This window comes from Mauremys mutica, chromosome 12 (assembly GCF_020497125.1).
Source record: "Mauremys mutica isolate MM-2020 ecotype Southern chromosome 12, ASM2049712v1, whole genome shotgun sequence".
In the NCBI taxonomy this organism is placed as follows: Eukaryota; Metazoa; Chordata; order Testudines; family Geoemydidae; genus Mauremys; species Mauremys mutica.
Genome location: NC_059083.1, coordinates 63,830,268 through 63,857,559, shown reverse-complemented (window position 1 = coordinate 63,857,559; position 27,292 = coordinate 63,830,268). Strand labels below are relative to the sequence as shown.

The window sequence follows — 27,292 nt, the reverse complement described above, 5'->3', positions numbered from 1 at the left end:
CAGCACTTGCACCAGGAAATTGTCCCCTACACTTTCCAGAAACTTCCTGGATTGTCTGTGCACTGCTGTATTGCTCTCCCTGCCTTGGGGAAGGGGGCATGGCCTCGGGAAGACTGGTCCCCGAATATTTCCTTACCGAACCTCTCTGTTCCTATCCCCAGTTCTCTTTTCCTCAGAGAGACTTTCTTACCCATTTACATTTCCGGTTTGGTGGCAATAAAACTCACCTGGTCTGACACTGGGATGAGCCAAAAGAACAGATTTGCATATCTATGTAGGGTCTTGGAACCTAACTTGGTAGAATGTTGTTAGAAGAGCATTGCATCTCTAACCAGGGTCCTAGAACTTGACAGAGAGCATAGCTGATTTCGTATTGCCTTAATTCTTCTTTTTTAATATCATGAAAAAGGAAATACAAACCAGAAACACAATCTCTCCATATTTTAATTTATTTTGTGTAGTAGTCTAAATAACCCACAGAATTCAGACATTAGAGCTGATGTAGGTTCACCTGCAGCAGAACCTACATAAGAACTTTAGAAATCAATATGGATCTACAGGATAGAGTGGATAAACCAGTCAGCTAAATATGTGCACCATTTACATTCATTGAGAGACCGGTAAAGAAAATTCTTGGTGCTGTAGTAAGTGAACTCTTTGAGATGGTACTCATCATATGCCTCAACCTGATTCTATGCAATAGTTTGTTGTCCCAGAAGTTAAATTTTAGATGAGACTTAAAACAGTAAGCCTGATGGCTTGACAGAAGATGACAAAATCTTGTCATATTTGCTAAAATAGGTGTGTTAGCCCGGGTGTCCTTATTAAACTATAATGTGAGTAATTCTAGTTATATTTACTACTACTGTTTGCAGTGGTGGTGTAGCCATATTGATCCTAGGATATGGGAGAGACAAGGTGGACCAGCTTCTGTTGGAGGAAACAAGCTTTCAGGCTTCACAGAGCTCTTCTTCAGGTCTGGAAAAGGTAACAAGAATGTCGCAGCTAAATACAGGGTGGGACAGATTGTTAAACATAAGGAGTTAACATGTGGCAGGAGACTATTTAAAATGAAGTGAGCAATTAATACCTCTGCAGTCAGTGTCTTTTTTGAGTTTATGCTTTGTTGTGTTTAACAGAGTGATTCATTTATGTTCCGAGGCTCGTCTTTTGAAGGGGTTGGCCGGGTGTTTTTGTCTTTTATCATTTTTCTTTGTGAGCTCATTTGAGAGTGCTTTCATGCACATCGTAGTTGTTGTGGCATTTGATGCCCGGGATGAGTTGTGCCACATGTTGTGATAAGCATTAGTAGGACCCATGGATCTTGAAAGGTCTTGTGGGGGATATTGATTAGTCTAGCAGTGGAGAAATGTCCACACATTTAGCATCTGTTGTTCTGGTAGGGTGTGGTGCTGCTTTGAGTGGTGTGTCCTGGTCTGTGGGGAGTTTGCTGCTGCTGCTGAGCTTAGTGAGGTTGGGGGGTTGTTTGAAAGCTAACAGAGGTGGTTCATGAAAGATTTTTTTCAGGATGTGGTCCATATCAAATATGGGCTTTAATTTTTTGTTGATATCCCGTGTGGCTTCCAGTGTGGGATGGTAGGGGACAACTAGGGTTGTGCGGTTGGTTGGGTCACCCCCACCCCCCATATTGAAGCAGGTTCTCTCAGGGCATTTGGGTGGCCCATTCCATGATGCAATCTACTTCTCTGGTGGAGTGTCCTTGTATGGTGAAAGTAGTTTTAAGAGTGTTAAGTGTATATCCCAGACTTTTTCCTAGATGTCACAGAATATGCTCCTGAGTGTCGGGCTGTAGATAACAGATTTTTTGGTGTGTTGGGTTGTTACTGGATCTGTGGAGGTAAGTGTAGTGATCCGTGGGTTACTTCTATATAGCTGTCTGTAGGGTTCCACTGTTGACGCTGATAGTGGCAGCCAGGAAGTCAGTGGTGGTATGTGAGTGTTTTAGAGATAATTTGATGGATGGGTCAGTGGTGGTTGAAATTGTGGTGGAAATTTATGAGGGAGTTTAGGTCACCTGCCCAGAAAATGGAAATATCTTCAATATATCTCAGGCACATTATTGGTTTTGTGTGTTGGTTTTTTTTTTGTTTGTTTTTTCCCAGAAATTCTTCCTCAAGGTGGCCCATGAAGAGGTTGGCATATTGGAGAGCCACCCTAGTGTAGCCATGGCTGTTCCCATAGTTTGGACAAAGTGTTTGTTGTTAAATGTAAAATTGTTGTAGATGGGGATGAAATGGAAGTGTGGGGCGATGTGTTTGGGTTGGATAGATGAGTGTTGTCTATTGCCTTGTAGATATTTGAGACAATGCTGTCATGGTGAGGGATGCTGGTATATAGGGAGGGGACATCCATGGTAGCAAGGATGGGGTACTGCTGGAGATGGTTAAAGTTGTGGAGTTTCTGGAGGTAATAAGTTGTGTCCTAGAGGAAATTGGCCCTTTGTGTGCTGAGTGGTTTGAGGATGGTTTCTGAGAGTCCTGATATTACTTCAGGAAGAGTGCCATGGACAGACATGATAGGTTTGCCTGGGTTCTCTTGTTTGTGTATCTTGGGAAGCATGTAGAAGGTCTTTGGGTTGGGTTTATCGGGGATGAGGTTGTAGAATTTCTTTTGAAGTTTTGGGAAGGATTTGATAATATCCTTACATTCCTGGGTGAATTGAGGTATGAGGTGGTCTTTGAGTTTTTTATAGTAGGTGGTGTCTGACAGTTGTCGGTTGACCTCATTGATGTCGTCATAATTGAAGGCTACAATGGGTTCCCCCCTTTGTGTGTTGTTTGATCGCTATCGGGTGTCTGGATTTCAGGGACTGTATAGCTGTCCCATCTGCAGTGGAGAGATTGTGGTGGATGTGATGGTCTGTTAAGGATTTCAGTCGATTTTTTTCCCTAAGCAATTGATATAATGATCAGCTGTGTAGTTTTGTCCAGAAGGGGTGTCCAGTGAGATTATTCTTTATTCTTATGATTGTTGGTGGGGATCTGATAGTTGTGGGTGGTGGTAACTTTGTGGAATAATTCTTCTAATTCTCCACATTTGTTATGGTATCAGGTTCTGTGGCTCATTACAGCAATTTGTAACCCACTAACCCTCCTTTGTCCTATGATTGCAGTGGTGTCAATTGCCCACTTTATTTGAAGTGGTCTCCTGCAACATGTTTTAATCACTTGTGCTTAACAAGCTGTCTCATCTTGTATTTAGCTGTAACATTCTGGTTACTTTTTCCAGACCTGAAGAAGAGCTCTGTAAAGCTTGTCTCTTCCACCAACAGAAGCTGGCCCAATAAAGGATATTACCCTCACCCATCTTGTCTCTCTCATTTACTATTATTGTAATTTGTGCCATGCCCAAAGGTATGGTGGAGCCTCATAGAAGGGAGAGTTCTTTTTCCTGAAGGACTTACAATCTAGATACATGAGTTGGGGGAAGAAAAACAGGTGGGGTTGGACAGACACATTAAAAAGGTGAAGTAATTACTCAATGAAACACAGTTGTATCAGGGTTTTTTCTACATTCCCACCTTAATGGTGGCTGAATTTCATTGGTGATCTGTATCCAACATCCAGTCCATAAAAAGCATCTTGGTATCTTTCTGGATGGAAGGTGCTACATGAGTGCAAGGTATTATTAATATTACTGTTGTCTAGTTCAGAGGTGGGCAAACTACGGTGGCCTGCGGGACTGTCCTGTCTGGGCCCCAAGCTCCTGGCCTGGGATGCTAACCATGGCCCCTCCCCCGCAGCCTCACTTTGCTTGCTCTGCTGCCGGCACAGTGCTCTGGGCAGCATGGCTGTGAGCTCCTGGGGCAGCGAAGCTGCAGAACCCGGCCTGACCTGGTGCTCTGTGCTGCGTGGTGGTGGTGGCGGCGGTGGTGGCATGGCCCAGTTCCAGCCAGGCGGTGTGGCTGTAGCGCCGCAAGCTACTGGTGCTCCAGGCAGCGTGGTAAGGGGGCACTGAGCGGGAGGGGTGTTGGATAGATGGCAGGGGAGTTCGGGGTGGTGGTCGGGGGTGGGGGTGTGGATAGGGGTCGGGGCAGTTGGGGGGAGAACAGGGGGTTGAATGGGGGCAGGGGTCCCGGGGGCAGTCAAGAAGGAGGGGGAGTTGGATGGGGCAGTAGGGGGCAGTCAGGGGCAGGGGTTCCAGGGGCAGGAGGGGTTGGATGGGGTGGCAGGGGTCCAGGGGCGGGCAGGGGACAGGGAGAGGGGTGTGTGTGGATGGGGCAGGGGTCCCGGGGCGGGGCTGTCAGGGAACATGGGGAGTTGGATGGGGCAGGAGGCAGATAGGAGGTGGGGGCCGGGCCACGGCCCCCTCCCCTAACCGGCCCTCCATACAATTTATGAAACCCAATGCGACCCTCAGGCCAAAAAGTTTGCCCACCCCTGATCTAGTTGCTTGGATCTGGAGGTGTTTTATAAATTAACTTGTGGCTGTTCTTAAAGATTCTGTACCACAGTAGGTAATTCATGCATCATCTAAATCAGGGGTCGGCAACCTTTCAGAAGTGGTGTGCCGAGTCTTCATGTATTCACTCTAATTTAAGGTTTCGCGTGCCAGTAATACATTTTGACGTTTTTAGAAGTTCTCTTTCTATAAGTCTATAATATATAATTAAACTATCATTTTATGTAAAGTAAATAAGGTTTTTAAAATGTTTAAGAAGCTTCATTTAAAATTAAATTAAAATGCAGAACCCCCTGGACTGGTGGCCAGGATCCGAGCAGTGTGAGTGCCACTGAAAATCAGCTCGCGTGCCATAGGTTGCCTACCCCTGATCTAAATGTTCACTACAAAAAGTCAAATAGAGTAAAATGGCAATCCCATTCCACAATTGAGTGGGTGCAAGAAATTATTTTTAACCATTTCTTTAAGCAATTTCTGTTTAAAGTATACACATTTATTTATGTATTGTGATGTGATGGATTGAATTATTTTTTTGTCTCCTGATTTGTAGCTGTAAACAGATTATGTGCTGCGTGGCCCAGCAATCGGCTGAAAAAATAGATAGATTTCGTGCTCATGCAGGATCTGTGTTCCTCACTCTTCTGAACTTTGACAACCCTACGATTCCACACATACCGCACCGGGAAGAATTGGAGAGGATATTTCCAAGGTAATCTAGATCTTTATCACCTTCTTATTTATTAAGGAAGGCTTGTGGGTTGTCTGTTAAAATCCTTCCTGGTCTACGTCAATGTAATGAATAAATCAGTGTGTAAAAACGCCCAAGCAAACTAGGATTTCTTTCTAGTTAAATAGAATTAAGAACAATTTTTTTTCCAAAGAAGATATTGATGTAAATGCCAATAGAAAAATATATTCCAAATAATTGGGAATGTATTTATTGTAAATGTCTGTTAGAATCCATCAGATATTTAATATCTCTAACGGGTGGTTAGGAGCGTTAGGGTATGGTTACACTTAAACTGCTACAGCAGCACAGCTGTAGCGGTTCAAGTGTAGGTAATCCATTTCCCTGAGACACCTTCTGTTGTCCTAACATTGTCTGCACCAGGGGTTAGGTCAGCATAGCTACGTCTCTCAGGTGTGTGTATTTTTTACACTCCTGAGAGATGTAGCTATGCTGATGTAAGTTCCCAATTGTAGACCAGCCCATAGAAATTTCCATACGGGATTAGTTCAGTAGTCTGTCTAGAGCAGTATCCTGCTTCTGACAATAGTTGGCTCCAGATCTTGCAGTGAACAGTTTCTGGATAACCTACCCCAGGGAAAGTTTCCGCCTAACCCACAATAGTTAGAGGTTGGTTATGCGTCAACAGTTGAGAGAGTATATCCTTTCCAAGTATATCCTTTGCTGTTTTTAACATTTAAATAAATTAATATGTGGTTTAGAGCAGTAAAAATCTTCCTCTCTATTCGTATAGTATGAAACTGGCCAATCATGACTGAATTATCCTATGCTATAATGTGGTTGGTTCTAAGATTGAAAGTTTTGAAAGTTCTAAACTGAACTGTCCTGGACCAGCATTAAAATTAAATCCAGGTTACCTACTTGGTTGTTTGTTGCTGTCAGCATATGTAATAGGGACAACACCAGTATGGTTTTTGGGATGTTTGTTACATATCCTGCTGTGTCTTTAAAGGCTTGGAGGTGTGCCATACTGAAGGGGAGAAGGAAAAGATACGATTAATTTCAGAGAGGAATTTTGTTGAAATAATATATCCTGTTAATTTTCCTGATTTTATTCTTTTCAATATGGCAAGCGGCAAACAAAAAAATACAGTGGACCACGCAATTTAGCTGGAATTACGGGAGCAGATTCCTCTCTCCCTGCATTTATATGTGTATGGGGGAAGGGATCAGCTGCCTATGTGGTGCCATTCTCACCCCACATTCTGCGTAATGATGCTATGAAAATAATTCAAGGGGATTCTTGCAGGGTTTTCTAGTCATTCAACCCTATCACCTCCCATGGGCAATGGAAATTTAAAATATATACATCAAAACTTACTTAATTTAGCTACTGTATGCAAATACACATTGAGATTTTTATAGCGTATTTAAGGAGGAGTTGTAAATTGTGGCATGTGGCTGAATATATTGTAAGGATTGAAAGAATGTATAAAAATATGAAATATAGACAAAATAAAATAAAATGGGCATTTAACTCAAAAAGTGTTGGTTTTGTCATATGATTTAATTTGTTGCATCCTTAATGATATTGCAGTGATTGAAGTTCTTCTTTTAATGCTGGTCCCTATGGGCATTCACTGTGGATGTACATGCGCACCATGTGCTTGAAGCCAGAGGATGTTTTTCTGTAGCGATGTCCATGGTCCGTGTCTGCACCCTCTGCCTTCCTTATGCTCTGAAGCGAGGGCATCAGGGGAGACACAGACTCTCCGGTTCCTTTCTACTGCTCATGGTTTGAGACCGAACCCTCCAGCGTCCCTGGCTTTTGCTAGCTTTTCTGCCCAAATTTCATGTATGTAAATATTTTTTTTCTTAGTTAACTGTTGGTGTTAGGTAGTTTTCTTTATTGGTGGGGGGAGGGGGATTTCACCCTTTTGTTACCCTCAGTACCAAATGAGACTTCACACCCAGGTACAGGTGTGTCTAGAGCTCATGAACATGTGCCAGCACTGACAGTACCAAGAACGGTGAACACTACAAAAGCATCTACACAACGGGCAGGACCAGTCCCTGCACCATCTAAGGACAGAAGGAACTGTTCAGCTTCTGAAGCAGCAGTACTGCATTGCAAGAAGACAGCTGGACCCAAACCTGCAGTGGCAGTTCCACCTATATTACAATCCCCTCTCATCCTCCGCCTGTTAAGCCTTGATATACCCTGCTTGAGGACCTTGCAATCTACATGGATCAAGAATCGTTGAGCCTTTCAGATCCAGTTTTGTCCAGGGACACCTGTACACTGATGTCATGTCACTCACTAGCCCCAAGTCGTGGAGAAGAGGTGCCGACATTGGTATGCTACTCGCCAGTTCCTTTCTCTAGTCCGAATGTTATAAGATGAATAGCACCATTGGCTCCATCAGTAGACTCAGGTGATTCTTATTCCTCCAGTGATCACCATCAGCAATATCAGCAGCTCCCCCGTCTGTCCAGAGATGAGAGACATGCCCTGACAGGGCTTTCAGAGCCTTCTAGATGCCATCTCATCCCCCATGGAGCACATTAGCCCAGGGACCAATAGTACCCCATGGGTCCATCTGCCATACCCATACAATCCTGCCCACTGGCCATACAGGGTCTCTGGGACCCTTGCAGTAGGCCCCTGGATGATGAGAACTCTGGACAATACAACGGATAGAGGTCCCCTCCCAGGGATTAGTGTAAGCGCATTTCCCCCTCCAGAGTACCTCAAGGAGGTAGAACAGCCAGTCCTGCCAGATCCATCAGCAGCTCTTTCTTCCTCCTCTCTAGACGAGCAAATGACGCTGGCCTCATCCTCACCACCAGATGATTATAGGCAGTATTAGGATCTCTTAAGGAGGAAACCCTTGAGATCCCATTGTAGGACATTGAAGATGCTACACACAAGCTCCTGGACATCCTTCAGATTACAGGCCCTAACAAGGTAGCCCTTCCTATTAATGAGGCAATATTGGGCTCTGCTAAGGTGGTTTGGCACACCCTAACTACATGTGACCCCGTCCTGAAAATGGCAGAACAGAAGTATTTTGTTCCATCCAATGAGGTGGAATATTAATTTTCGCATTGTAATCTGAACTCTCTCGTGGCCCAGGTTGTCACAGAGTGTAACAGACTATGCCACCTAGCTCCACTTTTTTGGACAAGCATACCAGGAGGCTAGATCTCTTTGGCAGAAAGAGCTTCCCATCTGTTAGCCTCCTTTTCCGCATAGTGAATTACTAGGCATTAATGTCCAAGTATGACTTTACTAATTACAATAAACTGTCATAATTCGTTAATAAACTGCCACATGAGCTTAGACCCCAGGCCATCCTTGATGAAAGGAAACTAGTTGCTAAACTGTCCCTTCAAGCATCACTCAGTGCAGTGGATACGGCTCATGCTCCATGATGATTTCAGTTATGAGCGGACATCATAGTTGCAATCCTCAGGGTCCCCCAGAAAGGTCTAGGCAACAGTGGAAAATCTCCACTTCAGGAGTAAAAATCTGTTTAGCGAACCGGTGAATCACTCCATTGCTTTAAGGGACTGTCCATGGCATGCTCAGCTCTTTGGGAATATATCCCCCTTGTGACAAAGTTCCTTCTCTACCTCGGTAGGTCCTGCACTTATTGGCGGATTTGCTTGCCTCAGAGATTCACCATGTGGGTCAGGAAACAGCCCAGAGACCTTCCCCTCTGGTAGAAGCCACAGTCCAGGTCAATTTCTCCTCTGTCTGATCAGGAGTTAGGAGGTTTGGGGGGAACCTGGGCCCGCCCTCTACTCCGGGATCCAGCCCAGGGCCCTGTGGACTGCAGCTGTCTAAAGTGCCTCCTGGAACAGCTGTGCAACAGCTACAACTCCCTGGGCTACTTCTCCATGGCCTCCTCCCAACACCTTCTTTATCCTCACCACAGGACCTTTCTCTTGGTGTCTGATAATGCTTGTACTGTTCAATCCTCCAGCAATACACCTTCCCACTCTCAGCTCCTAGTGCCTCTTGCTCCCAGCTCCTCACATGCATGCTACAAACTGAAGTGAGGTCCTTTTTAAAGTGACTTGCATCCGACGAAGTGGGTATTCACCCACGAAAGCTCATGCTCCAAAACGTCTGTTAGTCTATAAGGTGCCACAGGATTCTTTGCTGCTTTTTTTTTAAACTCAGGTGCCCTGATTAGCCAGCCTGTTCTAACTGATTCTAGCAGTTTCTTCTCAATTGGCACCAGGTATCCTAAATAGCCTGCCTGCCTTAATTGGTTCTAGCAAGTTCCTGCTTATTCTAGAACTGCCCCATTACTTTACCCAGTGAAAAGGGATCTACTTAATCTGGGACTAATGTATCTGCCTTCTAACATTCTCCTGTAGCCATCTGGCCTGACCCTGTCACACCCTGCATCCTGGAGGAAATATTCTAGGCCAGATTCTCATAGGAACCATCCTGCCTCTCAGCCCTTCTATCATCAAAGGGTCCTTGAACCACGTAAGATGTTCCAGAGGATACCACACAGCAGGCAGAATTACTCCACCACCATCCTCCTTTCACTCCCAGCCTCCCATCAAGAAGTCAACCTTTCTCCACTGAACCACTCACTGCACCCTTTGGTGGCCATCTGGGCTGTTTCCTTCTGATGTGGCAGCATAACACATTGGACAGATAGGTTCTGGAGACCATCTTGGCAGAGTACACTGTAGAATTCCTTTCTGCCCCTTCTCCAAAACCCCTTTTCAGAGATATTTCTCAAACAAGAGGTGGCTCCCTAATTGACCTAAGGGTGATATATCCTGTATCTCCGCAACACCGGGACAAGGGCTTTTACTCTAGATATTTCCTGGTTCCCAAAAAGAAGGGCTGGAAATCCATCCTGGACCTCAGATGGCTGAATGTCTTCATATGTCATTCAAGATTCAGGATCACCATCTTGGTCTCAGTCATCTCCCTAAATGAAGGCAACTGCTTTGCAGCCCTTGATTTGAAGGATTCCATATAGGCTTTAATCTAGCACATCGGTGATTCCTGTGCTTTATGGTGGCCCTGGAACACTTTCAATACAGGGGTCTTCCTTTTGGCCTTCTGACAGCGTTTACAAAAGTACTCTGTCCTGTAGCATCCAGTGTACATCAACAAGGCAGTCTGATATTCCCTTACCTCAACGATTGGCTGCTCACAGGATGATTGAGAAATTGGTTCAAGCTTCATCCTTGGATGTGTCCTTTGGTTTAGTGATCCTGTGATTGGTGGAGCAGCATACATCCTCACACCCTCCTTAATGAGTACTGCTTGGGGATCACCCACAGTGAATGCCTGTAGGAGCCAGCACTTGAAGACGAAATGAAGGTTACTTACCTTACAGTAATGAGGGGTTTTTGAGATGTGTAGTCTGTATGGGTAGTCCACGACCCACACTCCTTCATCTCTGCTCAGATCATGCTTGATTTGTGGTAGAGTGGGAACTGGAGAATCCCTTGGGCTGGTGGTGTAGGGCGTAGGCTTGGACCAGCGAACACGGCTCCTGAAAAATCTTCCGGTTTCAGGCACATGGAGTGGATGTGCACCCCACAATGAATACCCGTAGGGACCACACATCTCAAAGAACACCAATTACTATGCAGAGAGGTATTAAGATAAAAACATAAGATAATTTTCTTTTCTCTGGACAGGTCAGAGGCTGTAACTTTAAATTGGAATGCCCCCTCACAAGCCTTCCCTCGAATCACACAGCTTTTGGGTTTGCCAACATATCAGTATTATGTACTGCTGGGTCTCACGGTGTCTGTCGGTGGATTAACAGAGACAACGGTAAGACATCAAGGCATAGGCCAGGGGTCAGCAACCTTTCAGAAGTGGTGTGCTGAGTCTTCATTTATTCACTCTAATTTAAGGTTTCGTGTGCCAGTAATACATTTTAATGTTTTTAGCAGGTCTCTTTCTATAAATCTATAATATATAATTAAACTATTGTTGTATATAAAGTAAATAAGGTTTTTAAAATGTTTAAGAAGCTTCATTTAAAATTAAATTAAAATGCAGAGCCCCCTGGACCGTTGGCCAGGACCTGGGCAGTGTGAGTGCCACTGAATCAGCTCGCGTGCTACAGGTTGCCTACCCCGGCATAGGCTGTTGATTTGCTAGAGGTTGTTTAATTCCCCTGTAACTACATGCTGATTAAAATCCATACTTTCAGTGGACATTGTAGTACTTTTATTAGTGAATTCCAATTACAAGCTTTTAAAAGTTGTCTGGGAAGCATATTCACTTTATAAATAAATATGTTCTTGGTCCATTGAGCATTCAGGAGACAAGGAGTGAGGACACCTGTGACTCACTCCTTTGGCTCGCAGAAACTAGGAATGTCACACAGGTAGGTAGTGCAGTCAGACCTAAAGGAGATTACTCAGTATTGGCCGTCTCTATCTGACCAACAGCATTGAAGAGCATTGGAGGAAGTCCTCTCCTGCTCTTTGTGGCTGGGATGATAGATTCCATTGAAGTCAATGCTAAAACTCCCATAGACTTCAAAGGGGCCAAGATTCACCCTTAATGACACTGAGATGACAGTATGGTTGGGGTCTTTGATGGATGTCTCTCAAAACCAGAAACAATATCTGGGATTTTTAAAAAAAAGCATATTCTGTATACAATGACCAGAACAAAAACATTCTGACTATCTAGTCTGACCTTCTTTTTTGCACTCACTACATTATTCACATAAACAGTACATTTATCATTGCTTTTGGTAGTCTATTCCTCTGCCACTATTGTTCTGTTAACAATATTATTCTATCTTAAATTTACCCTTTAGGCCATTACTACTTGTCTTATTTTCTAAATGCTTAATTAACAGGTACATGTGTGGTTGAAATGTGGTTGGTTTTTTTTGTTTGTTTTTTTGTTTGTTTTTTAGGGCATTTGTAATTACGATTTTATTATTTTCCTATTTTATTTTAGCACAACTTGTGCTTTCGGGGGGTTCTCCATGTCATGTTATGGGGTTCAACCCAGACCAGTGAGAGGTTGTCACTGCTTGTTCTGTAACCCTGAGTGCCTTAAAATGCTTTGCTCCTGTAGCTCTCTGTCTGGACGCTCCCAACCATCATACAAGCATGCACTGAGACTGTGTGTGTTAAGGAGCCCTGGTTCAGCTGGTTTGATTCCAGCAGCGTGTTTGTTACACCACAGCCACATACTCTGGTCACCACCAGTATTGATTACTCCTGGCCATGGTGACTCCAACGCTTTCCCCAGGCCTGAATTCCCCCCAGTATCCTGAAATGTCTGCCCTGAAATGTCCAGCCGTTTCCTGGAACATCCAGAGAAGTAATAAGGCCTGTTGCTCCTTTAAAGAGATAAAAGCACAGCTGGTTGTTGCTTTAATTGGAGTTAATCATCATTCCAGTTCAAACACAGCACTGGGTTGATTTAGATCAGGGGTCTCAAACTCAAATGACCATGAGGGCCTACAGCCTAGGGAGGTTGTGGAAGCTCCAGTGAAGGAGCTTCCACAACCTTCCTAGGCTGTACTAAAGGAGGATTGCCTACCAAGCAGAGACAGAGATGAAGAGTGTAATAGTAACCTTAACTGAGCAAAGAATGAGTTCATGAATGATACAGTTAAAAAATATTGGGAATAGGTGATTTGGTTACATGAATGAACCTGCTGCAGTAAGATAACTGACTATAACCCAAATCTATGCTTTTCATAAGGATGATTGGATGTTCAATGAAGTATGTACAAGGTTTCAGACAATCAGCAGCTACTTTTATATGAGCGAGCCAGTTGTCTCAATGCTTAGTATACATTTCTGGGTGGCTTCCACAGTTGTGAAGGTGGGCAGCACTGTTTTATGTAGTCTTTGTGTTTGTTCACTCCATCTTTAAATGTTGTGGTAAGGACATGTGCTTGCATTAGCTTTAGAGGTTGAGGGGAGCGGAGCTGAGCCTGAGTCTTCCTAGCACTGTTGCTATAAAGACCAGACAGCCACATTAAGAGGTGTTGCTCAGCAGTTGATAGGGTTGACAGGGAGCAGGTAATAAGAGACAGAGAGCTTTCTAGGTAGAATGGCATATTACCAGGAAGGCTGAAGTTCTGGGATGACAAGGGGAAGAGGAAAAGAAATAACTTGGGTTTCTTCTTGAGTTTGAGTGTAAGGAAAATTAGGGAAAACTGAGGGTATGTCTACACTACAAAATTAGGTTAATTTTATAGAAGTCGATTTTTAGAAATCGATTTTAGTCAATTTGCGTATACCCACACTAAGCGCATTAAGTTGGCGGAGTGCATCCTCACTACCATGGCTAGCATCGACTTACGGAGTGTTGCACTGTGGGTAGTTACCTCACAGTTCCTGCAGTCTCCGCCGCCCATTGGAATTCTGGGTTAAGCTCCCAATTCCTGATGGGGCAAAAACATTGTCGTGGGTAGTTTTGGGTACATGTCGTCAGTCTCCCCTCCCTCTATGAAAGCAACGGCAGACAATCGTTTCACGCCTTTTTTCTGCTCAGACGCCATACCACAGCAAGTGTGCAGCCTGCTCAGATCAGCTGACCGACACCGCCGCTGTTGTGTCCTGGGTGCTGCTGTCAGCAGACGGTGCAGTAGGACTGCTAACCATTGTCATATTGCCTCAATAGCGAAATTTCTCCATGTTGTCTGTCATGGGCTCCCGGGTATGTGTGTTCTTCCTCAGGAAATGTGCGCAGTGCTAGCCGTCATCCTCCACTGCTTCTGCTGCAGCTCTGCTCTTCTGGTGCCATGAATCCACCTTGCCAGGTCCTCTTGTCATTCTGTATAAATATCTATTTTCGTGGCATCCGTCGTCATCCGCCGATTCCGCTGCAACTCTGCTTTCTTGCTCTTCTTTAGACACCATACCACGGCAAGCATGGAGCCTGCTCAGCTCACCGCTGCTGTTGTGAGCATTGTAAAAACCTCACAAATTATCCTGCAGTATGTGCAGAACCTGCAAATGCAGGCAAGGAGGCGACGACAGTGCAATCACGATAGTGATGAGGACATGGATACAGACTTCTCTCAAGCACAGGCCCTGACAGTTTGGACATCATGGTGGCAGTGGGGCAGGTTCATGCCGTGGAACGCCAATTCTGGGCCTGGGAAACAAGCACAGACTGGTGGGACTGCATAGTGTTGCAAGTCTGGGATGATTCCCAGTGGCTGTGAAACTTTCGCATGTGTAAGGGAACTTTCATGGAACTTTGTGACTTGCTTTCCCTTGCCCTGAAGTGCAAAAATACAAAGATGAGAGCAGCCCTCACAGTTGAGAAGAGAGTGGCGATAGCCCTGTGGAAGCTTGCAATGCCAGACAGCTACCAGCATAGGTGGCTCTAGACATTTCACTGCCCCAAGCACGGCGGTGTGCTGCGGGGGGACGTTCTGCTGGTCACCGGTCCCATGGCTCCGGTGGACCTCGCGCAGGCGTGCCTGCGGAGGGTCCGCTGGTTCCACGGCTCCACCAAAGCCGCGGGACCAGTGGACCCTACGCAGGCATGCCTGCGGGAGGTCCACCAGAGCCGCGGGACCAGCGGACCCTCCACAGGCATGCCGCCGAAGGCAGCCTGCCTGCCGCCCTCCCGGCGACTGGCAGAGCACCCCCTGCGGCATGCCGCCCCAAGCACGCGCTTGGTGTGCTGGGGCCTGGAGCCGCCCCTGGCTACCAGTCAGTCAAGAATCAATTTGGAGTGGGTAAATCTACGTGGGGGCTGCTGTGATCCAAGTAGCCAATGCAGTCACTGAGCTGCTGCTATCAAGGGTAGTGACCCTGGGAAATGTGCAGGTCATAGTGGATGGCTTTGCTGCAATGGGTTTCCCTAACTGTGGTGGGGCAATAGACGGAATGCATATCTCTATCTTGGGACCGGACCACCTTGGCAGCTAGTACGTAAACTGCAAGGGGTACTTTTCAATGGTGCTGCAAGCACTGGTTGATCACAAGGGACATTTCACCGACATCAACGTGGGATGGCCGGGAACGGTGCATGACGCTCGCATCTTCAGGAACTCTGGTCTGTTTGAACAGCTACAGGAAGGGACTTACTTCCCAGACCAGAAAATTATTGTTGGGGATGTTGAAATGCCTATAGTTATCCTTGGGGACCCAGCCTACCCCTTAATGCCATGGCTCATGAAGCCATAGCCATACACAGACACCCTGGACAGTAGTAAGGAGCTGTTCCAACTACAGGCTGAGCAAGTGCAGAATGGTGGTAGAATGTGCATTTGGACATTTAAAAGCTCGCTGGCGCAGTTTACTGACTAGGTTAGACCGCCGTGAAACCAATATTCCCATTGTTATTGCTGCTGGCTGTGTACTCCATAATATCTGTGAGAGTAAGGGTGAGACGTTTATGGCGGGGTGGGAGGTTGAGGCAAATCGCCTGGCGCTGGATTGATCGCTGACAGTCGATCCAGCAGGTAATGTAGACAAGCCCTCAGTGTTTCCCTTTAAATGCAAAAGAGAGTCAACATTTAGCTTTGGATCCTACATAAGATGATTACCCTTGACCCAGTCTAAAATTATATAGGGTCAATACCTTATTATTCCAGTTATGTGAAACAGTTTTAAATATTTTTTCAATTTCAGGAATCACTTATTGCAATTTTGGGGCTAACTTTTTTTTTTTTTCCTATGTGTAGAATGAATAACTGCATTTGCAGTTATGTGTGGTTCTCAAACTGCTTTGTGACTGGAAGTTGTACCTAAATAACTTGTATGTGCTTGACGTTTTAGTCCATGAGATTTTTTGAGATGAGAGATCAGTCAGTGAAAATTTAGTTAATTCAGAGTATACACTGTATAGAGGAGACTCCAGTCTTCCCAGAAATTGTTGCTATAAATACAGTTCCTGGTAGAATCATGAAACACCTGGAAACTCCTGCTGTAAAACATTCAAATAACTGCACAGCTCATCATCAGAGCTATTAAATATTCAACCTGTGTAATGTTGCGTGTACCACTTTTCCCTCTGTTTAAAGGGTCCAAATGTAATAACTTCAGTATGCTGTGAATGAAGGTCACATTTCTAATGAGGGGAGTTTATTTGAAAGGGTAAGAACATGTTTCATTTATCAGTAAGCTATATTTGTCAGGTAGACTCAGCTCATCCATGAGTTCTTTACACAAAGTTTTTAATATTTCCTATTAAGGCAGTGATTCCCAACCTGTGGGGTAGGTCCCTGGGGTGAGACCACTCGAGGAGGGCATATTCATTCCATGTAACTAATTATGCTACTCTGCCTGTAGCTCCAGAGCTGAAAAAACTAATCAAAGCAGAGCTCCAAGAAGCTCCCTACCTCCTGTGTCTAAACAACCTCTCTAGGATGGAGAGGAGATGGGGCAATGAGCAAAGCAGCAGAGAGATGAGAGGAGTGGTGGGGTGAGGTTGGGGAAACTACTGTAATCCTGTCTTCTCAGTAAAAGAGTGGTTGGTAACTATGGGAATGTGCTACTTTTTAGCTTCCACCCTAGTTAGGAGAGAAAGCGGCAGCTTTTAGAAGCCACCTATTTGCCTCTTCTTGGTGCTTCTGTATTCCAGTACAGCAAAGTCATTGGCAGGGGTGCTTCTGAAGCAGCCATTCACCTGGACTAGTTCTTCTCTGTTCATAAGAGCAAACAGGCAGACAATGAATTTTTCCCACTAACTAAAGTGGCTTCTCCCAGGAGTGAGTGTGTGTGTGTACCTACTGTGTGCTGTGTTCATATGTAGGTAGGGGTAGCAAAACTTCACTTAATTTCCATCAATTATTTGTGAGCACAAGTTGAGGAGATTCTTGATGGGAAAGGAAATAGGGACTCTGTTTCTTATGAGTAATAGCTTTATAGAGAGTGCATATGGGGATGTTTTGAGACTTTTGGTTGTGGTATTTTTACTTGATTTCCAAGAGAGTTTCTCTATCACATGCAGTTAAAATAAGACAGAAAAAAGTTTGTTCTCTCTGCAGAAATGAGCACAATAAAATATGGCATCAGCATGTAACATTTGTCATATAGAGCAGACAGGCTACAGTTTCATTTTTTGAAAACTAAAGATGACGGCTTAGAGGAACTGTGTGGAATATGTCTCACTCAGAAGCATTTTGGTAGCAGATGTTTTCTTTTGAAATAATTTTAGCCCAAGTATTTCAAGTAATCTGAAAAAGTAGTTGTCATTTGGGGTTTGAGTTTTGGCATTCTGCAACATTCCTTTGGTTCAAGGGATATTTTGTATAAAAGAATCTTCTAATAGTATAACTGGCTTATGATAATGCATATTTCTTATGGCTACGTAACAGAAAACTTCCTGGTGTATGGGGTCTTGAGAACAAAATGGTGTACTCTTTGCGGTTCTCTAAAGCTGTAATTTCAAGCCTGTTGCATGATGATGTTACATGATTATTATCAGTCTCCACTAAATCACAGAATGTCCTTATGGGATTTGTTCAGCACTAAATAAAAAAGTACAGTGTGAAATGTTATAGATGTTTAATGAGTAAAGACATAATATCTTCAAGAAGATACTATTTTGTAAGACAGTGTCATTGGAGGACTGCAGGTTTTTGCCTGGCCACAAATATAAAACAATTCTAGAGAGCTGTGCTGAAGTACAGCAACAAGATTTATACCAGCCATTGCCGGATCTATCTAGCTATTAAGCAAGTTAATGAGTCAAATGACAAAACATAAAAATCGTAACTACACCAGATTTATGTCAGTGTTCTGTATGCACAGAATCTATTGTGCGTGAGCATTAATCTTTCTTGAAAGTAAAGTTCTGAAATAGACTCAGAGCTTGCCAAACACTGTAGTGACTTCTTATGCTGCTTTGGAAAAACTGCTGCCTCTTTGAACAGTTTTGTCTTAGTTTCTTTACTAAATTAAAATGCAAGGACATAGTTAGATGGTTTGAAATTTGAGAAAATAAATGTGGTTCTACAATATCCAATTATGCTGCCTGACAGTGCAATCCACAATCAGAAGAGAATGCTTTACACTGGCAAATAATCTACTGGTTTAGAAAAGTTTGCAGGAGTGGGTCCATGGGTCTATATTATGAATTTACAAGTTTATCAAGCAGAATGCATTTGAGACTGATTTCAGGCAACTTTAAAATAAAGTATTGTGAATTGTTTATTACTTTACATTAAATGTCCCTGACATAGAACTTCAGAAGGGTTATTTGCCTTTGAAGATTGGGAGTATTAAAAGAAGTATTGTGAGCAGAACCATGCAGACATGGGCTCACTTTCACTAACTACTAGACTTTTTATTATTTTTTAGTTCTAAGGAAAACACCCTGCTACCACTTAAGTATAGTAAATATGTCAGGATTTGAAATGAGCCAGGAACAGTGCTATTTATTGAGCATAACATACCCTAATGTACATTTCATCTTTTTCCTGCACATGTGCGGGAACGTTCCGACTCTGTGAATAGGTCTTTATCTGTACAATGAAATGTATGTATATCAGTTATATGAAAATTGTAACTTGGAGCAACTCTGATAAAACTGTAAAAGGCTCATTTATTTTTAGATTTTTTTGGTATGTCTGTGTATCCTGTTCCCTTTACCACTTTTGATGAAGACAGTCTTTTTAGTAGCCATTACATCAGCTCGAAGGGTAGGGGAGACTCAGGCTCTTGTGACGAGTCCCTCTTACACAGTGTTTCATAAGGACGGTCACTCTCAGGCCTTATCCCAAATTCCTGCCCAGCTTTGTCTCTGGTCTGAATTCCATGTGAACCATAACCTCCCAGTTTTCTTTTAATTGTTTAAAGGAGGGGACTCTTACCCACCTCCAAGCAAACACTTTACTGCTTGTTAGTTACCAAGAATGGAATCAATGAGGACAATCACTCAAAGAAGAAAGAATGGTTACTTGGCCCATAGCAGTGATTCTCAAACTTTTGTACTGGTGACCCCTTTCACATAGGAAGCCTCTGAGTGCAACCCCCTCCCCCTTTATAAATTAAAAACACTTTAAAATATATTTAACACAATTATAAATGCCGGAGGCAAAGCAGGGTTTGGGGTTGAGGCTGACAGCTTGCGACCCCCTGAGGGGTCCTAAACCCCAGTTTGAGAACCCCCGTCCTATAGTAACTGTAGTTCTTTGAGATGTGTTGTCAATGTGGATTCCATAATCTGCCCTCCCCCATTTCTATGGAGTCCTATTCCATGCATTTCTCTGTTTTGTTATCTTATTCTACATGCTTATATTGACTCTGCTAACTGTTGTCTTTTAACGACATTTCTGTGGAACTGCATTGTTAATTTTTTGAGACTTTCAGGGAAAAACATCTGGGGACTTGGCTCTCTCCAAAATTATGGTGGTAATCTGAGACAGCTGGAAATTAGTCAGTATGAAATATAAATTAGGAATGTGGCAAAAAAATGTATGGTTAGACACATGCTTTTTGAAATACCGTATTGTCCCGAGTATAGGCCGCACTTTTTTCCCCTAATTTAAGTCTTTAAATTAGGGGTGCGGCCTATAATCAGGAACTTGAAAAAAAAAAACAATAAAAATACTTCAAATCCCAGCCGCGGCCGGGACTCAGAGGGCTCTGGGCTGCCCCAGCTGTGTCCCCGCCTCCCCCGCCGCCCGGCCCCGGCCCCGCGTACCCGCCTCCGCCGGCCCTGGCCTCACGCCGCCCGGCTCCAGCCCCGGCCACGTCCCCGGCGCCGCGTCCCCGGCGCCGCATCGCCCGTCCCCGTCCCCGCGTCCCCCGCCGCCCGGCCCTGGCCCTGGCCCTGCATCCCTTCCCGGCCGCCCTACTCTGGCTGGCCAGCTACCTGGCTCTGGCTGTCCGGCTCCCGCCACATCCTCCAGCTCCGGGCTCCGGCCGCGTGACTCCTGCCCCGGCCCAGCATCCCGGGGCTCCTGGCTCCAGCCGCGGCCGGACTGTAGTGCCGCCAGCCACATCCAGGCAGCGCAGTAAGGGGGCAGGGAGGGGGTGTTGGAGAGAGGGCAGGGGAGTTCGGGGTGGGGGGTGGATAGGGGTTGGGGGGGTCAGAGGGCAGGGAACAGGGGGATTGAATAGGGGCAAAGGTCCTGGTGGGGCAGTTAGAAAGGATCAGGGGATGGATGGGGCGGTGGGAGGCAGTCAGGGGCAAGGGTTCCAGGGGCTGTCAGGGGACAGAGAGAAGGGGTGGTTGGATGGGGCAGGGGTCCCTGGGGTGGGGGGAGGTGTCAAGGAACGCGGGGGGTTGGATGGGGCAGGAGTTCGGGGGGGGGGCATGATTCCTAACCCTAAGAACATTTGCTAATGTTGTTGATTGTTGTGCAGGGGAGAGGGTGAGAACTATTCCCATCAGTCTCCTTGTTGTCCATTCCTTTTCCCTTCTTTATTTACAGTATAACTACAAAATAGTTTTCAATATTTCTGAGTATATAACATATGCCGTCAAAAGCAGGACTACCAAAAGTGTTAAAAGTGTTAAAAATACTGGTACATGTCTTCCTATTCATTAAATAAAATACTGTTTTACTGTTCTACTAATGTGTATATTTTCTTTAAGTTAAAAATTTAATTTTTTTAAAATAGCACCAAACTTTAAGGGTGCGGCTTATAATCAGGAGCGGCCTATACTCGGAACAATACGGTACTGTATTTCCATGAGACTTTACAGATTTCTTTATGTCAACCCTCTGCAGTATTTGGATAGGGAAAGTGCTTGATTTATTAAAATTGTATTTTACTCAAAGAAAGGGGAACTGTTTGCAATTGTGTATCATTCCTTTCCTTTGCAAAAAGTCAATGGAAATATTTCTTTATAATGTAGTATAAAATAATTCCTTGGGTATTGAATTTTTCAGTAAATGTCTTGTACCGTAAATCTTTTTATACTCTGAAGACCTTAAACATAAGCATGCCGTATAATTTCAGCATGTGAAGAAACTCCTTTAAATTACTTTTGACATATGAAAGTACAATATTTACTCAATTCAGTTCAAATTTTCTTTGAGGGCAATTGGCTTTTTCAAACATCTACACCTAGGTGCTATCAAAGCTTGATTATTGATTTTGAAACTCAGCATACATGAGTAATTATCTACTTAATTTGAATGACCTCTATATGTAGATAGTACAACTTTTGCTAGTTTGAGGGAAATAGTATGCTATTTCTAATGTGTTGTATACTACTGTTAAAATACATTTATAGAAAAGTGTTATTTTACATATTGGCTTAAGCATTTGAAAACTAATTCTGTCGGATAAATATTTAAAACACTGTAGTCCTGATGCTCCAACGCACATGCATATCTGCCATTGATTTCTGTGCAGGTTAGGCTGTGCACGTGTTTGAAGTGTAGAAGTACAATAATGGGGTTTCTAGGTTATTTTGGTATAAATGTGAATCCTTTACTGAATCTTTTTTTTCCCTTTTAGTTAATCTACTACTGTGGCAAAACTTTAACTGGAAAAAACAATACAGCTTAAATGGAAAGTGAAATAGCTGTCTTCCTGTCAAATGCTGGCAGTGAATTGTATACTCAATCACTGTTGGATATGATGTAAAGGAGTATCTTTTCATGGTGAAAATGTGCAGCTCACATAGTCAGGGATGAACATATTCATATCCAGTTCATGAATGTTATCTTTTTAATTTATTTCAGCCACAGCCAGGTGTGTGTTGCACACTGCTTCACTTGAAATATTTCTCTTTTGCAGGTCAGGTACTCTGCACAGAGCCTGTTTGACTATATGAAGAAAATCCAAAATGATGTAGGTGCCATGAATAACTTTTGTGAGACATTGCTACAGGTCTTTGAGGGTAACCTGCTGAATGACAGGTAATCTTTTTCTCATAAAGGAGTTAGTTGAAACAATGTGCACTGAGCAGATCTTTCAGACTATGAACAGTTGTCTAAAGTTGTACCACGTAAATGTTTTAAGATATTGGGGAAGAAAGAAAATACCTTCAACAAAACCCCCCAAAAAGATGGAATTATGGTATGGTATCGAATATAAAGAAGGAAGCATTTACCTTAGTGCGATACTGAATTTATTGTGATAAGCTGTAATATATTCATGTATACCGAAGGAAACAGTGGGGGCGAAGGACCTCCATGACTTTAAGATTAAGCTAGATAAGTTTATGGAGGAGATGGTATGATAGGATAACGGGCTTAGTCAATAGGTCAATTAAGTGCCACACTGGTAATTAGTACGATGGGTCAATGATAGGATACTGTTAGCCTTTTTCCAGAGGGTATGGCTGGAGAGTCTTGCCCGCATGCTCGGGGTTCAGCTGACCGCCATATTTGGGGTCGGGAAGGAATTTTCCTCCAGGGTAGATTGGCAGTGGCCCTGGAGGTTTTTCGCCTTCCTCTGAAGCATGGGGCAGGGGTCGCCTGCTTAAGGAGTGGGTGGATCGGCTTATGTGGCCTGCATCTTGCAGGAGGTCAGACTAGATGATCATAATGGTCCCTTCTGATCTTGAATTCTATGATTCTATGATTCCGAGGAGCTGATATTCACCTTCATCGATCGGTCAATCAGCCCGCACAGAGAGAGCGCTGATCACAACACGTCAGTCATGTTTGTTTAGCCAGTCCTTCAGCCACTTGCTGGCCAGGCTGTCAGTGTCACCCGACATCTGATCAGCATAGCGCACCACAGCCCAGAACTCCTGAGTGATCCACCAGCCTCAGCCTCCCAAGTAGCTGGGATTACAGGCGCGTGCCACCATGCCCAATGGAGCTGATATTGATGTGATAAAATAAACATATGTGCAATTTGTAGTGCAATCCACCATGTATTTATTTAGGAAGGGTTTCTTTAGGAATATGCAGATTGTAACTCTGTAACATAAAAACAGGTCAGTTGAAAGACCAGATTTTTTACATAGCAAGATTTATTCACCTAAACCCCACTTACCAAACATGTTTGCAAGTTAGTTTATTTTCCTGGGGAATTTTTTCTGTTCATGACATTTAGCAGAATTTTCAGTCTTACTTTTGGAGATAACTCAGCAGTGGTAGCTGGGAATACATGTGTAGCTGTTTTGGCTGTCACACCACGTGCTCTAATCCAGTCAATAACTAGGCTAAATGAAAAATTTTTGCATCTTTTAATAAACTCAGTGAAGTACGTTCAGATTCATAAAAAATATCCTACAGGTTTTAGTTGGGTTTGCAGGCCCCTACAGGCTTACACCCACACTAGCTGTTGACCAGCCTCTTCCCTTTGGCCGCGACAGAATGCAGCCGTCTCAGCCAACTAGAATGATTTAGCCAACTCACAGAAGTTACCTAGCAACCTTCCCCTAGGGTGGAGTGGAATTCTAATTTAAATAGATGTATGGAGATGGGAGGTCCCCCCCCGCTTCCTATAAAAATAAGTGTATAAATGAAATCTGTGCCAAGAAGTGTCTTTAGAGTGTGTACTTTTTTTACATTAGAGTGTCTGTGCCCTTGCTAAAGATGCTAGATCAGATGCTGGCCAATGGCTGCTTTGATATCTTCACCGCTGAAGAGAAGTAAGTGCTAATTATTCTGCTTTGAAATTGCTGTTTTATATCAGAGGACACTGAAGGGGATAGCTGCTGCTGTAGCTAATTTACGTTTGTGTTGTGTTACTAGTGAGAATGTTACCAGTTGAATGTCAATGTTCTTAAAACCAAAATCTGATCATCTTTACCTTGTCAGTGGTCCTTTCTCAGAAGATCTTTTCTTCTGTTAAAAAATGCATCACAAACTCTGATAATGATAATTGCTGGGGGACTTTTGGTTTCACAATATGCGATGTGCTTTTTTAAATCTTGCAACAAACTAATGTACATATAGTGGTAGTGCCAGTGAACAGCTGCCTTAGACTGAGGTGCATGCTACGCTGTATATTAGGCAATTTAATAATTTTGTTTAATTTCCCCTGAAGTTACAATAATCCATTGAGCAGCTATCAAGAAAGGTCAAACCCAAAGGTCAAATACTGGGGCTAAGACCCTTTAACCCATTTTAGCTCTCTCTTTATCACTGTTTTATGACCAGCAAATGAACTAGATTCAATCTGCATATTTTCATCTGGAGAAGGTGTGGCAGTGACAGATTCATACACTTGCTGAGAATTGTTGTATAGCCATAACTATCTGTACATATTCATGGGAATAAATATATATTGTTCACCATGCTGTGTACATTTCACTGGCAGTGTTTCCCAGTGTGACATGCTGAGGCAAAATGCCTCTGCTGGCCTATCATTTTTAAGAATACATTCTTCTGTGAGTTGCAGGGCAAAGCCCAAAGTTTCCAGTCAAGTTAAATATTCTGGAAGCACTGAATATTCTTGGGACTGAATAAATGTGAATAGGCATTCCATTTGAAGTCTGACAAACAGTATGTCTGCACATCTGCAGATACCTGGCAGAGTTGTACAGCACTCAATGTGCTATATGCAATTTTATACTGGATTTGGCATCTATTATAAAAAGTTTTTCTTTATTTTAATGTTAAAATCACTCACAGTGGATGCACTTTAAAAGTTTCTACTGGTCTGAAAGTTTTAACTAATTATTTGAATATTTCCAATTATATGTATAGGGTACATTTCTTAAACTGGTAACATATTTCTAAACGGTAGAAATTGGAATATTAAAAGTTTAATAAACGATCACCACCCTCAGCCAAAATAAAAGCATCTATTAATCTGATGAATTCCTCTCCCTTCCTTATTTAGAGGATTAAGACTCCAAGAAGTTCACTTAGAAATCTTGCAGTGCAGATCTAATTTATCTGGGAAGAGCTTAAAAGGTGCTATAGAAGACCCTAAGCTAGCTAGAAAGAGTTCCAGAGTGCTGCCCTATGTTTGCAGTAATTATAGTTTGTTCTGGAAAAATCTTCTTGGGATAGTTAAAAGATAGTTAAATACTGGCCCTGGCTCACCGATGCCTGCTGCACTACAGTGTAGGAAGTCACTGCTTTTTGTGTGAAAGAATGTGGGAGTGTGTGACTGCTGGAGCGGATTGCTTGAGCAGAACCACTTGTATGCCCCCTCAGCCAAAGAAATGTGCCAAAAAGGATGTGAAAATATAATGCAGAATGAGTCGGAATGAATTGCAGACACGCTGCCCTATATAACATGTAGCATACAATTTCAGAGCTAGAATGTATATAAAAAGTGCTGGGGCTTAGGTGGCGGGGAGACAGAAGTGAATCCGTCGTCTCATTTTTAATGTCAATATGTGTCTTCCACAAAAAATCAGCTAAGAATTATTATATTATAGTGCTGGTTGATTTTTTTTTTAAACATGAAAAATGTCCTGTTATACAATACATTACATCTGATCTATAGAATATGCAACTCTTGCTCAAAAGCCTGGAACATCAGCCTATGAAATTATTTGTTGGTTTTTTTTCTTAATCTGGTCAACTACGTCTTTCCATGATCCCCTTGGATTTAGAATGCTCCAGTACCTATGGTTATGATGCCAATGACTGCTTAGCCTTCAGCTGACTATTGTTAAATTCGTTATTAAGAGTATTTGCAAATGCAAATTTCTATTCTGTTACAGTAAAAAAGAGGTTTGTCTACAGTATACTAGACTTCCTTTTTTTCCCAACAGTAGTTGCAAAAATATTAGTTGTCCAGAGCAGGTAAATAATATCCAAATTGTTGCTGAATTCTATAGTTAAGTTATAGCGATTGGATTAATGGTTTGATACCCCTTGGGACATAAATACTTTGCATTAGCCTGAATTGCCACTGGATGTCATTCTTGCTTCACAGGAACACAGCTTGGAATGCATGTTCTTGCCTGTTCACAAGATGCCCCCCTAAAGCTGGGTTTGGAAAAGACAGTGGAAAGCATTCTCATAGCTCTGTCTAACTGACTTTTAGTGCTCGTGAAATGTGCTGGGCTGACAATGCTAGGATTCTTTAGTATATACTGGACAAATGCATCACTTGGCAGGTTCCCCAGAACTGTCCTGTCAGTATGCTTCAACCCTGACTAGATTGGTAACCTGTAAGGTTGAGAGCGGAGCTGAATCTTCATAATCCATTCAGTCCTTTGCACCTCTGCTGAGGTTGCCAACAAGGAGGCCAATTACCTCCTTGGACACCTGCTTAATAGGAAATGGTATAACCCAACCCTTTCCCTAGATGACCAAACTGCTGGCAGTAACAACTTTCATTCGCTGTTGCCCTTGGCCAGGTTTGAATCTGTGCTATTAAGGTGAAAAGTCTGCTTGCCATTTCTCATTCACCATCTAGTCTCCTTTTCCCCCCTCTAATAGCTGCAGTACTTTTCCATTTAAGTGTAATGGTTCCTCTGTGGAGGCACACACTGTTCCATAAAACTCTCTGAATTTTAACCTAATAAAAATTGTGAATTTGTATGGAATTCATATTCACCCATATGGCCTCTTCACCATTCCTCTTCATTTTAAAGAATAATGTAATTCTGGCTGGACTGTTAGTTGGTCAGGAATGGTGGCAGAGGCCAAGGCTAGCACATTTGAACAGTGGTTTTAAAGTCCATTATAGTCTAGGCCCTGTGTGGCAGGGTTTTCAGAATGCTTGCTGAAGGCTGGTCCTGCAAGGTGCTTAGTGGGAGATGGGGGTATTTGGCATCTTGCAGGACTGGGCTGTAATACAACAGGCCCAGATTGTGAATCTCTTGCCCTCAGGAGTAGTTCCATTGATGAAGTGTCTAATTCCTGGAGTTAAAAATACTTAGACGTATTCTAGCATACAGTCAGGGGTGAGCTGGAGCCGGTTCGCACTGGTTCGCACGAACCCGTTGTTAAATTTAGAAGCGGTTTTAGAACCGCTTGTTAACTAGCTTCCCTGCGAGGGAAGCTTTGATGGGCTCTTGCTGGGAAGCCTGTAATTCCTCCTCCCGGCCGCCGGGGGGCGCTGCGCTGCGGGAGCCATGTGAGCTGCCTCCTGACCCTGTTGCTGCTCCTGCTCTTTGGACCTCTGGCCCTGGGGCTCCTGCTGCTGCCTGGTGAGTCCCCGGCTGCGTCCTGCTGCTCCCAGCCCCCCTCCCCCCCGTGTGAGTGTCTGCGCCCCTCCCCCGCCTTCCCTGCCCCCAGCCACCCCCTGCCACAGCCACCCGCAGCCAGCCCCTGCCCCCTGCCACCCCCAGCCGCCCCCTGCCCCCAGTCAGCCCCTGCCCCCAGCCAGCCCCTGCCCACAGCCGCCCTCTGCCCCACCCCCTGC

At 43.8% G+C, this 27,292-nt stretch overlaps 1 protein-coding gene across 7 annotated transcripts in view; it reads left to right on the top strand.

The window, feature by feature from the left end:
• TBCD (tubulin folding cofactor D) overlaps positions 1-27,292 on the top strand; it is a 266,851-nt gene that overhangs the window by 210,036 nt on the left and 29,523 nt on the right. For all 7 annotated transcript variants that reach the window (XM_044983298.1, XM_044983304.1, XM_044983301.1 and 4 more), the window contains exons 32-35: positions 4,973-5,131; positions 10,793-10,931; positions 21,800-21,921; positions 23,532-23,609. In XM_044983298.1, coding sequence (XP_044839233.1) covers positions 4,973-5,131; positions 10,793-10,931; positions 21,800-21,921; positions 23,532-23,609 — 498 coding nt within the window. The remainder of the gene's footprint in view (positions 1-4,972; positions 5,132-10,792; positions 10,932-21,799; positions 21,922-23,531; positions 23,610-27,292) is intronic.